This window comes from Gigantopelta aegis, chromosome 8, assembly GCF_016097555.1.
Source record: "Gigantopelta aegis isolate Gae_Host chromosome 8, Gae_host_genome, whole genome shotgun sequence".
Classification (NCBI taxonomy): domain Eukaryota; kingdom Metazoa; phylum Mollusca; class Gastropoda; order Neomphalida; family Peltospiridae; genus Gigantopelta; species Gigantopelta aegis.
In genome coordinates, this window is record NC_054706.1 from 32,781,418 (window position 1) to 32,794,153 (window position 12,736).

At 37.7% G+C, this 12,736-nt stretch overlaps 1 protein-coding gene across 1 annotated transcript in view; it reads left to right on the forward strand.

The window, feature by feature from the left end:
- The window catches only part of LOC121378547 (E3 ubiquitin-protein ligase SMURF2-like), a 64,263-nt gene that overhangs the window by 24,332 nt on the left and 27,195 nt on the right, over positions 1 to 12,736 (forward strand). Inside the window, exon 6 of the mRNA XM_041506767.1 lies at positions 6,121 to 6,204. Within this exon, the coding sequence (XP_041362701.1) occupies positions 6,121 to 6,204 (84 nt within the window). The remainder of the gene's footprint in view (positions 1 to 6,120; positions 6,205 to 12,736) is intronic.

Sequence of the window (12,736 nt, forward strand, 5' to 3'; positions counted from 1 at the left end):
AGCACATTGCTTTTTTATCTTATCATCGGCTACTGGACGTCAAACATATGGTCATTCTGACACTGTTTTTTATCTTATCATCGGCTATTGGACGTCAAACATATGGTCATTCTGACACTGTTTTTATCTTATCATCGGCTATTGGACGTCAAACATATGGTCATTCTGACACTGTTTTTATCTTATCATCGGCTATTGGACGTCAAACATATGGTCATTCTGACAGTTTTTTATCTTATCATCGGCTATTGGACGTCAAACATATGGTCATTCTGACACTGTTTTTTTATCTTATCATCGGCTATTGGATGTCAAACATATGGTCATTCTGACACCGTTTTTTATCTTATCATCGGCTATTGGAGTCAAACATATTGTCATTCTGACACCGTTTTTTATCTTATCATCGGCCATTGGACGTCAAGCATATGGTCATTCTGACACTGTTTTTATCTTATCATCGGCTATTGGACGTCAAACATATGGTCATTCTGACACTGTTTTTTATCTTATCATCGGCTATTGGACGTCAAACATATGGTCATTCTGACACTGTTTTTTTATCTTATCATCTATTGGACGTCAAACATAGGGTCATTCTGACACTGTTTTTTATCTTATCATCGGCTATTGGACGTCAAACATACGGTCATTCTGACACTGTTTTTTATCTTATCATCGGCTATTGGACGTCAAACATACGGTCATTCTGACACTGTTTTTATCTTATCATTGGCTATTGGACGTCAAACATATGGTCATTCTGACACTGTTTTTTATCTTATCATCGGCTATTGGATGTCAAACATATTGTCATTCTGACACCGTTTTTATCTTATCATCAGCTATTGGACGTCAAACATATGGTCATTCTAACACTGTTTTTTATCTTATCATTGGCTATTGGACATCAAACATACGGTCATTCTGACACTGTTTTTTAGAGGCCGGTAGATTACTTTAAAATGCAGTTTATACAGATACACAATTTACAGGTCTCATTCTGCTTTGAAAGAATGTCCTTTGTATAATAACTGTAATATTCTAAGATGCAACTTGTTGCTGCATTAATTCATGCTATGTATTACATTAGGTACATGTATCTATAGTACATAGTGTACACATATATGATTTAATTATGGTCTTGGCACTAGAACGAAAGAACTCACTGTTTATGTTTATATTATATTATCATTAATATTATATATCATAGGTGGAATGAGAATGCACTGTCATATTTGTTTCTTGCCAAGTTACAGGAGATCTTTAACCGTAGTACTATTTTGTATAAGACATCCCAAGGTCAAAATCATCATGAAGGATTTTATAGCACAAATAAAAACATGTGGACACTAAATCTGTTTGGGGGGGAAAAAATTGTATTTTGAAGTTGAAAGTGTCTATTGTGTTTTTTATATATCAGTGAGCCACTGTGAAAAAGTTAGTTTGTTTTGTTTAACGACACCACTAGAGCACATTGATTTATCAATCATCGGTTATTGGATGTCAAACATTTGGTAAACAGGTCAGTTATAAATTTCATTCAACATTGATTTTAAAAAGTATTGTTAATTCTACATTACCCTTCCTGCCATATATACACACACACCCCTTCCCACCACCATCTGCTCTAAAAGTGCATAAAAAAACATTCTCCAAAAGCATCAAAACTATTTGTGTTCTATGGAATATATTTTAGTCGCACTTACTCAGACAATACTGGCAGTAAGCCCACTGTGTTGATTTTGCCTCTACAATGCCTGGCTTTTGATGTCTCGTTTGATAATTTTAGTGACAAGTTCTCATTACCCACCTTCCTCCCATTCCAGTGAGTGCTTTATGGTTGGTACAACATATATAATATATACATTCATATCGTATGTTTCAGTAAATACCCGGTATTTTCATTTACATGTAGTTGTGGGGTGAGTGGATATATTATAGACCGAGGTACATGTATTTGATATTGTCTTTCTTACATACATGTACATAGTAATGATCAGGGTTTCTGCCAGAGGGTAAAACAGGTATGATGCCATACCCAATTTGTTTTCAGATTTAAGTTTTTTAAGTTAACAGTTTTGACAAAATTAATGACTTATCATTACTGTATGATTTTCGTAACCCTAACCCTAAACTAAACTCATTTTTTTTTCTGGGTGAGCCCCCCACCCCACCCCCTGTTGACTGGTTGCATTTAATTCCATAGCATCATACCAATAAATTTATTTTTGGCAGAAACACTGATGATGGGGTTAATTATGGAGGGGTTTTTTTCTTAACTAATAATATATGTTAATATTGAACATTAATTGTACATGTATGTTTTAACAAAATACAGGACCTTGATACAGTGTACAAGTTTTGTAATACCTGGAAACAATGTTGATATTTTTTTCTTTCCTTTTGTTAAAAAATAATATCAGTTACACTGTACATGGATCTCACTACATGTATATACATGTATGTATATTAACAACATGCAACAATGCAATCCACAAGATGTGTATTATGACATTTTGCTGTTTGATTTTTTAAAAACTTCACGTAACTCACATGCATGCAGTACTACACTTAAACAAGGTGTGTCTTATCAGATTTTTCTTTCTGATTTGTTTTATATAAGCATTGCCAACTTGGCGTACTTAAGGATGTGTTGTTCATGTTTCCATGGAAATTTGGCAGCTTTGATGCCCTGTTTTATTTCATTTTATGTTATAGATACATAATAAAAAAGAAGTCTATTACTGTTTTGTAAAATAATATTTCTGAAATCCATAATCGATTCTCATGAGAACGTTGACTAATTGTTCCTGTTATTGATGATGTAATATTTTGAAATCTACAGTGGCTTGTGGTTTGTGTTCATGCATGTAATTTTAAAACAAAACGAAAAAACCAATAGGTGTTATGCAGGGCACAATATTTCACGAAAACCATTCTGTTCGCGTGTCGGTTACGCAACTTTAAAATCACGTGAATGTAACCGCCAATTGGTTGCATGGTGAACATTTAACTTCTAAAATTAAAATACCCTTATAGGAGTCAAATTGAAAGTCAGTTTATTTTTTTAATACATTTGAACCACCAATATAGCATAGAACTGTAGAAGTGTTTTACAATTAGGTATGTCTAACTCATCGGTTACTAGAACTATATTCACATAACCGAACAATCGGTTACCTAAGTAAAACTCACATTAACCGACTTCCAGTTACCTAAGATTTTCAGATATTGTCCCCTGTTTTAGTTAAATTTTGAAAATCAGTAGGGTTTATATTAGTAAACTACACAACGAAAGGTGCATGGTCGTAATAATTCAGATTCCTCTTAAGTTCTTGAATATTGTAACCAGTTGTGTAATCTAAAGTTAATCAGTTGATGCAAACCGATTATAATTGATGATGATCATGACATTTTAACACCTATTCTCAACACTAGCCTCTAAAGGCTTTTATAGTAATTTAAACCAATAGGTTATGTCTGTTTTGACATATATCCAATATTTTACTGAGTAACAATTTTCATGATGTGTGCCAAATTCTGATATATACTCTTCAAAAGAAGAAACGTAAAACCACATTGTCGTAACATTTGGAGAATTGATTTAATTATTGAATGGTGAGTCCGATAATTACCAAATGTTGCAGGATTGTTCACAATTCACTCTAGTCCATTGTGAGTAAGTGATAGGACACACCACCAAGGTCAAGGTCATCTGGAGTCAATACCGGGTGTGGCCTCCGCGTGTGTTGACAACTGCCTGGCACCGCCTGCCCATTGAAGCAACCAGAGTACGGATGACGTCCCGGGGGATGGTGGCCCACTCGGCCTGCAAGGCTGCTGCCAGCTCGGGCAGGGTCTGGGGCTGTGGTTGTCGCTGTCGGAGGCGTCGGTCCAACTCGTCCCATAGATGCTCAATTGGGTTCAAATCCGGTGATATCGATGGCCAAGGAAGGACATTAATGTTGTTGTTCTGTAGGAAAGCCGTTGTGAGACGTGCTGTGTGAGGCCTGGCGTTGTCATGTTGGAACACTGCGTTGGCGTTGGCCATAACTGGAACGATGTGTGGCCGGAGGATCTGGTCAATGTAGCCCTGTGCATTCAGGTTGCCCTGCACGTGGACCAGGTCAGTTCTGCCAGTGTGTGAGATGGCTGCCCACACCATGACACTACCCCCGCCGAATCTGTCCACTTCCTGCACGCAGTTTACCGCATAACGTTCACCACGACGCCTATACACGCGACATCTTCCATCATGACGTCGGAGCAGAAATCGGGACTCGTCACTGAACCACACCTGTCTCCATCGCAGTTGAGGCCATTGTCGATGAATCTGGCACCACTGCAGTCGGAGTCGACGGTGTTGTGGTGTTAAGATGACACCTCGAACTGGACGTCTGGCACGAATTCCTACCTCACGTAGGCGGTTCCGTACGGTCTGGTCGGATATCCTGCGCAAACCTGGTATTGCTGCGGCTGTGGAGGTGGCAGTAGTCGATCGTTCCCGAAGGTGGCGTACCCGGATGTAGCGGTCCTGCCCGGGGGTAGTGACCCGTGGTCGACCGGATCTAGGGAGGTCACGTGTTGATCCATGTTGCTGGTAACGGTCCCACAGTCTGGAGATGGTGCTTGGGGACACATGGAATGCCCTGGCAACGGCCGTTCTGGATTCGCCTGCGTCTAGTTGGCCGATGGCATTGTTTCTCTGCGGTTCACTGAGACGTGGCATGTCCTGGATTGTCAACTGTCGGCCAGATACAGAGGCCAGGCAAGCGAACACCCTGCACTTTTATACTGTCAGTGTTCATGTTGCACGTGCAGACAACGCACGTGCAGTGGTGACATGGTTTGCACGTGGCTGCGTTTTTGCGAATATTCACATTTTTGAACTTTATTGTACAGTAGCTGCGTTTTATCGAATGTAACCGTGGGAATGTGTTTGGGACATGCAATGACCTTATATTCACAAAGCATGAACCGGTAGGAAACATAAAATCGGAGTTATAACCCATTTGTACCCTTTTGCGTTTCTTTTTTTGAAGAGTGTATATATATATATATATACACACATTGTTTTTTGTTAGGTAATAACAGAATGGTTATCATCTACACATGTGTGTCATAAATACATGATTCACTGAACACTTACATGAAACCATTTTTGTATTTATAATAATTATTCTCAGCAGTGTTTTATATATATATATATATATATATATATATATATATATATATATATATATATATATATAATTTTGTTTCTGATGTACATGTACACTTATAAAATTATGTGTGTAATGAAATAAGTTTTAAAAAAGAGGTAAATTTTGTTTCAATAACCTGTGTCATATGGATTCACACTTAGTCATAGTGGATTACTATGCAATACAAACCTAATTTTTGTTTTGTTTCTGTGAATGGAAACCCATTTGCACCTCTATCTGCATGACTAGCCAAAATGTCTGGGATGTAGATCACATACTACAGTATTTTGGTTAACGATGACTTGCTTGGCTGGAGCCCAGAGTATGAGAAGATGGGCAGATCGGTTGCACAACATATTGTCTGCAGACTGTGGTCTTGTAGTAGTATTACTAGTAACACGATTAGTGCTGTCTTTACAAATTACCCTACTGCCAGGACTCATGAAGCTAGCAGAAAAACAACAGGCCTAGTCAGAAAATGAGTAACTGTAACACCAGGATGAAATAAATGAAACCATACTACATGTTTATAGAAAAGAAAAAAAAATCAAAACAAGTCTCTCTGCAGGCTTTCTGCCAGAAAATGATTTGAAGATACGTAATAAAAACAAAACAGATAATGAGTTCCCCCTGTCTAGGTCATTAAGGGTTTGACTCTTCTTTTTTTTAATTGTTCACTGTATTTCATGTACTTTTACAAATTTTAAACAGCAGTTTTCTTACTGAAAAATTATTAAAATGTATAAATAAATGTCTTAAGATTTTTAGGGTACATAATTTTGCCCTTCATATGCTTTGGCAGAAATTCTGCTCAGCTGCTTATCCTTGACATGTTTTACCAGACCCTGTTACACTTAATTGTGTTAAATGTTTTTATAATGGACACATACTTAAATACTAATAATTTTTATAGGTGGGAGGAACGGCATTCTGCTAATGGAAGAATTCATTACGTCAATCACTTAACACGGACAACACAGTGGGAGAGACCAACAAGGTATGTCAGATCTTTTGTAGCATCAGTATATTAGTTAGGGGCCATTCAAATATTACGTAACACTCCGGGGGTGGGGGTGTAGACACAAACGTTATGTTGCATTACAAGGGTGGGTGGGTGTATTTAACAGTGTTATGTAACGCACTTCTTTTCTCTCTGTTTTTTCATAAATGCTCTGTCACAGCAATAATATTAAATGTAGATAGTTACAGCTAGATGTAAACATATAATAAGAATTATAAATCAAGTTGAAATGCGTATCTGCGTTTTCCCAAATTGCAACATAGTAATTTTAATTATATTACATCCATTGCCTGACTTTTTTCTGAATGGGGGGTGGGCAGTTTGTCTCCAATCATTACGTAATAATTTGGGGGTTGTATGGTCTAGCATTACAGGGGGGAGGGAGGGTCTAAGTTTGACAAAAATAGCGTTAGGTAATATTTAAAAGGCCCCATATCTCTGAAACTTTTCTGCTAATGATTTACTACCTCTTTGCTACTGACAATTTCACTATGCCAAGCCTTCGCAAAAATAACTTCAGGTAAAGCATTTTCTTTTTACATAAATGCTTATGTGCATGAAAATGGTGCCATAAATTTTGCACTAACAACAAATTTGATTACACAAAATAAATTTGTGTGAGCAATATACGAATGAAAAAGAATGATGATGATGAATGAATGTTTAATGACACCCCAGCACAAAAATACACATTGGCTATTGGGTGTCACGAATGGTAAGAATGAAAAAGAAGGGATCAATATTGCAATTTTCAGAGGCTATACAGTTCTCTAGTCCAACTTCAAAAACCTTCCTTCTGTTTATGTGTATGTTCTATTTGTGAGTATGGCAGGTAAACGTTTTGAACTGATTTCAAGAAAAGAGTAAAGCATGGGTTGATCAGGCCCCGTGCTTATAAACCTTAAAGTCTAGACTTTAATAAAGTCCAGACTTTAACACTGTGGCAACGCGATTCAAATAGCATTACCTTAAAGTCTGGACTTTATTAAAGTCTAGACTTTAAGTTTTATAAGCACGGGCCCTGATCTATTATTTTGTAATGGTGAGGGGGTCACAAAATTCTAAAAAGTGCAATTTGAGTTCGTCAAAGACAAATGAGCGAAGCTCCCATACGTCCTCAGTACAGTGAAGAGGTCACATCTACTGTCGGTACTCCTCAGTACAGTGAAGAGGTCACAGTTACTGTCGGTACTCCTCAGTACAGTGAAGAGGTCACATCTACTGTCGGTACTCCTCAGTACAGTGAAGAGGTCACATCTACTGTCGGTACTCCTCAGTACAGTGAAGCGGTCACAGTTACTGTCGGTACTCCTCAGTACAGTGAAGAGGTCACATCTACTGTCGGTACTCCTCAGTACAGTGAAGAGGTCACATCTACTGTCGGTACTCCTCAGTACAGTGAAGAGGTCACATCTACTGTCGGTACTCCTCAGTACAGTGAAGAGGTCACATCTACTGTCGGTACTCCTCAGTACAGTGAAGAGGTCACATCTACTGTCGGTACTCCTCAGTACAGTGAAGAGGTCACATCTACTGTCGGTACTCCTCAGTACAGTGAATAGGTCACAGTTACTGTCGGTACTCCTCAGTACAGTGAATAGGTCACATTTACTGTCTGTACTCCTCAGTACAGTGAAGAGGTCACATTTACTGTCGGTACTCCTCAGTACATTTTGTATTTTGTTGCAGTTTTGTATGTCAGAAAATATACACAAGAGATATCATGCTGCTAATCATTACAGGTTGCCATGCGACAACATGTTTGGGGTGAGGTGGGTTTCATTTACACTAACGGACTGACTTTTATAACTGACAACAGCTTAAGCAGAAGACCTGTGTACCCGGGTTAATGTTCATGGACTGTAGTTGAATAATAATACATACCACAGTCATTTTCATTACTGCACTGTTAGTATATGTGCTTTTATTTGCTCATTGGGATAGACCATTGATTTTAACAACACTAAGTTTATAATATGACCAGTCTTTAGTATTTATATGTACGTTTATTTTTGTAGGAAAGAAAAATTAAACTGATAAATGTTACAAGAATACACATTTCATAGCAAGTAAATAATACATGTTAGTATTTGTAATAAAAAGATAGTGTATTTTGATGGAATTAAAACATTCCATTCCGCATGACATTTGACTGTGGTGTTAACCTCAGAACCAACAAGAAGAAGAAGTTTGTTTTGTTTAACGACACCACTAGAGCACATTGGTTTGTTAATCATCGGCTATTGGATGTCAAACATTTGGTAATTTTGACAAATAGTCTTAGAGAGGAAACCCGCTACATTTTTCCATCAGTAGCAAAGGATCTTTTATATGCACCATACCACAGACAGGATAGCACATACCACAGCCTTTGATATACCAATTGTGGTGCACTGGCTGGAACGAGAAATAGCCCAGTGAGCCCACTGATGGGGATCGATCCCAAACCGACTGCACATCAAGCGAGCACTTTACCACTGAGCTACATCCCGCCCCCAGAACCAACAAAATCATATATATGACTATTTATCTTCTAAAGATGTTCTTGTTGGCATACATGTACCTGTTCTTGGGAAATTACAAATATATTGTATATAATCCAGTCATGTTAATTCATTCTTAATTCTGCACATGTATGTTTATACATGTATGTATTTATATAGTAAGCCACTTCTAGTATCCATAAAACACCCAGACTGTAATATCAAATTGCAAAGGAATTATGCTTGCAACTTGAACAACAATTAATGGCTAGTTACTGTAGCATTAATTTTCTCCCAATTTTCTAAGTTGGTAATTCTGAATACGGAAACCTGTATTTTATATTTGATTCCAAGGATGGAACTTTCACGACAATTAAATGGCTACTCAGCAATAATTAGCATGCATCTGTAGTGACTTTTTCCCATAAAATAATATGTCTTAACTGAGTTAAGTTCTTGATTTTGATGTTCAACCCCATTATGACTTATTGAAAATAAAGTTGAGTTTCAACACACACTTATAAAAGTACACTGCTTCAGGTACATAGAAATTAACAAACTAGTCAGTAAATGGATCAGTAACATGTTATACTAATTGATTCATGATATACAATCCATCTTAATAAAAGGTTATCTGAACATTTGAAAAGTTGTCAGATGTTTTATGTTTTAAATTGTCTGTATAGTGTCATAAGAACCAGTTCAAGTTTGAACCTGAGATCTTAACCAAGTTAATCAATTGTTCATTAGCAAGATCTGTAAACTGCAGTGGGGTCGTGTTGCCTTCTCAGAGATGTTGCTGCAGTCTGCCAAGATGGTTATCAACTCTATATATTCTCAAGATTCTCCTTGGAGCCAGTGCTTCCAAGTCTACTTGTGCCATTTTCCTGCTGGTAGTTGCTTAAAGGATTTCTAATGTGTTACTTCTACAAATATATTTGGATGGATGTGTCTGATGGTGATGAAATCCTTCCAAATGATTAATACTTCTGGGTTGGCCTTCATAGAGCAGTGTCCTACCAAATGACAAAGGAATTACGTTTGGAACTTGCACAGTAATTAAACCAGTAATTTGGGGATATTTTGAGTAGCTTCCCCTAATTATTCATCCCATATTTATTTATTTAGGATATGGGTTTTGGGGTTCACTTAGGGTTCCTCTGCACTTCAGCTATTTAAAAAAAAAAAATCTACAAGATGCCCAATCTACAAGAAAAAAAGAAAGAATTCTTATGTTTAATGCTGCACTCTACACATTTTAACTACAGTTAAATATGGCATTAGATATATAGATAAGGATCACAGAGATAATTAGAGAGGAACCCCACTGCTGCCACTCCATGGACCACTCTTTTTGATTAATTTGCAGCAAGGAGACTTTTATATGTACAATGACATTTGTTACACCAGTTATGGAGCACTGGCTGGAAAGAGAAATAGGCCAGTGGGCCCACCAATGGATTTCAATCCTAGACCGACGATGCATCAGGCACCGGCCTCAGTGGCGTCGTAGTTAAGCAATCGGATATAAGGCTAGTAGGTACAGGGTTCGCAGCCCGGTACCTGCTCCAACACAGAGCGAGTTTTAACAACTCAGTGGGTAGGTGTAAGACCAATACACCCTTTTCTCTCTCACTAGCCAATTTCTCGTTCCAGCCAGTGCACCACGACTGGTATATCAAAGGCTGTGGTATATACTACCCTGTCTGTGGGGTGATGCATATAAAAGACCCCTTGCTGCTAATCGAAAAGAGTAGCCCATGAAGTGGCGACAGCAGGTTTTCTCTCTCAGTATCTGTGTGGTCCTTAACCATATGTCTGATGCCATATAACCATAAATAAAATGTGTTGAATGTGTCGTTAAATAAAACATTTCTTTCTTTCTCTCACTAGCCACTAACAACTAATCCACTGTCCTAGATAGACAGCCCAGATAGTTGAGGTATGTGCCCAGGACAGCGTTATTGAACTGTAATTGGATATAAGCACGAAAATAAGTTGAAATGAATGAATGCATGCATCAGGCGAGCACTTAACCACTGGGCTACATCCCGCCCATCCTGTCTACATTATCCACCAGTCTAAACCCGTATAATTACCACTACATGGTAAATTCATGTATTGTATTACAGCTGGAGAAATGGCCATGAAGTGACTGTGGTAATCTGTAGATCAAGGTTTCGCCCTCTCATAAACAAGTTGTCAAGAAATGTGTTTTCTTTTAAGATGAGGCACAAGAGGGCAATACATTTTTTTAATTTTTTTTTAATCAAACTTTTATCAATAACAAATTACAGAGAAAAAAACAGCCATGTTTTTGTTTTTATATTATTGCAGATGTTTATCTACTTTTATTTGCCACTCATATTGACCTGTCTCGGGTGTCTCTCTGCTGCTAATGTTTCAAGCCCTGTCTTGTCTGGAAGCAGAAATAATGCATGTGTTGTAATCAAATCTTGATAGAATTGCTTTTTATAAGGCGCCATGCTTTTAGTCTGCTCTGATGACAAGAAGGCCATTCTAGATTTATAAAAGCTGTTTGTTTGGAAATTAGCTATTATCAGTGGAGATAATGACAGGCCAGCGATCACTTCAAGTTTTCTGACTCCAGTTCGGCCATTCATTTCCAGTCAGTGTCTAGTCATGGCAGATTACAATCTCCGTTGTTGAGCGTTCAGGAATCGTACTCGTTACTGTTCATTTCCATCAATTATCAGCTAACTGCATGTAACTACACATTGCCGTTAATTCTAATTGTTGTTGGCGAAACATGAATTTAAATGTTTGTAGCAGTATGAATGATACAGGTACACATATGTATAATACTAAGGAGATGTTATTGGACAATGTCTGAACGTTGTTTGAGGTGTGCTGTGGGGGAAAAAGAGGCCCACACATGTGGACATGACATGCAGGCACAGCAGAACGGCTGGGGTTGGTGCTCTGGGACCTAATTCACAACAGTCTCTTAGGCTCTGTTAGACAACAAAGCATCCTCTTTGCAAGTCTTTTAGCATTGCATTGCAAGATCGCAAAGTTGCGAGAGTTTAGTGAATTAGGCCCCTGGTTTAGAGGAGTTTCATGTACTTGTACTTGCTGCCTAAAAGTAATCTTATCTGTAAATAAAATCAGCACTACATAAGTTTGTACTTGTACATGTATGCATGTGCATGAAGTACAAGGCTGCTGGAATGAAACGTGTTTACATATCACTCACAAAATACAAAACCTGCCCTGTACGGTGGAAATGAAGCATCATGGTTAAGTAGCTGTGCAGCTGACAAATGGCCCAATTGATTTGTGATTGCGTGGTGTTGGTCAGTCTGCATTAGTCTTGTGCCTACAGGTGCCGTCTGCATCAGTGTATGTGCATTGATGTACCGATGTTAGTGGACCCACTGGGCTATTTCTCGTTCCAGTCAGTACACCACTACTGGTATATCAAAAGCCATGGTATGTGCTATCCTGTCTGTGGGATGGTGCATATATAAAAGTTATCTTGCTACTAATGGGAAAATGTAGCAGGTTTGCTTTCTATGTCAAAATTACCAAATATTTGACATCTGATGATTAATAAATCAGTGTGCTCTAGTGGTGTCATTAAACAAAACAAACATTAACCTTTTGATGTACTAATGTTCACTGATAATATGTACCACAGTGAAAATGACAAAAGATATTTTATGGAAAACCTATAATATCATGTGCAGTATGCTCTGAAACATCTCAAATATGGAATCAGTATTTGTTTTGCCGGGGGTTTCTTCTTTTTTTTGTACATCTACATATTGTTTTCTTAATAATAATAACATTTTACAGGCATTACAGATCTGTGTTATTTAGTACTGAGAAATTGATACCTCTGGTGATATTACGGAAAAGAAAAATTGTAAATCGGTATTTGTCAAGCATTTAAAAAAAATCATGCCATATGTGTGAGCATATACAAGTACATAAATAATACCACTATTTGTACATCAAAATATTCATTACCGCAGCTGTATGTCCCATTTATCTTATTCGTG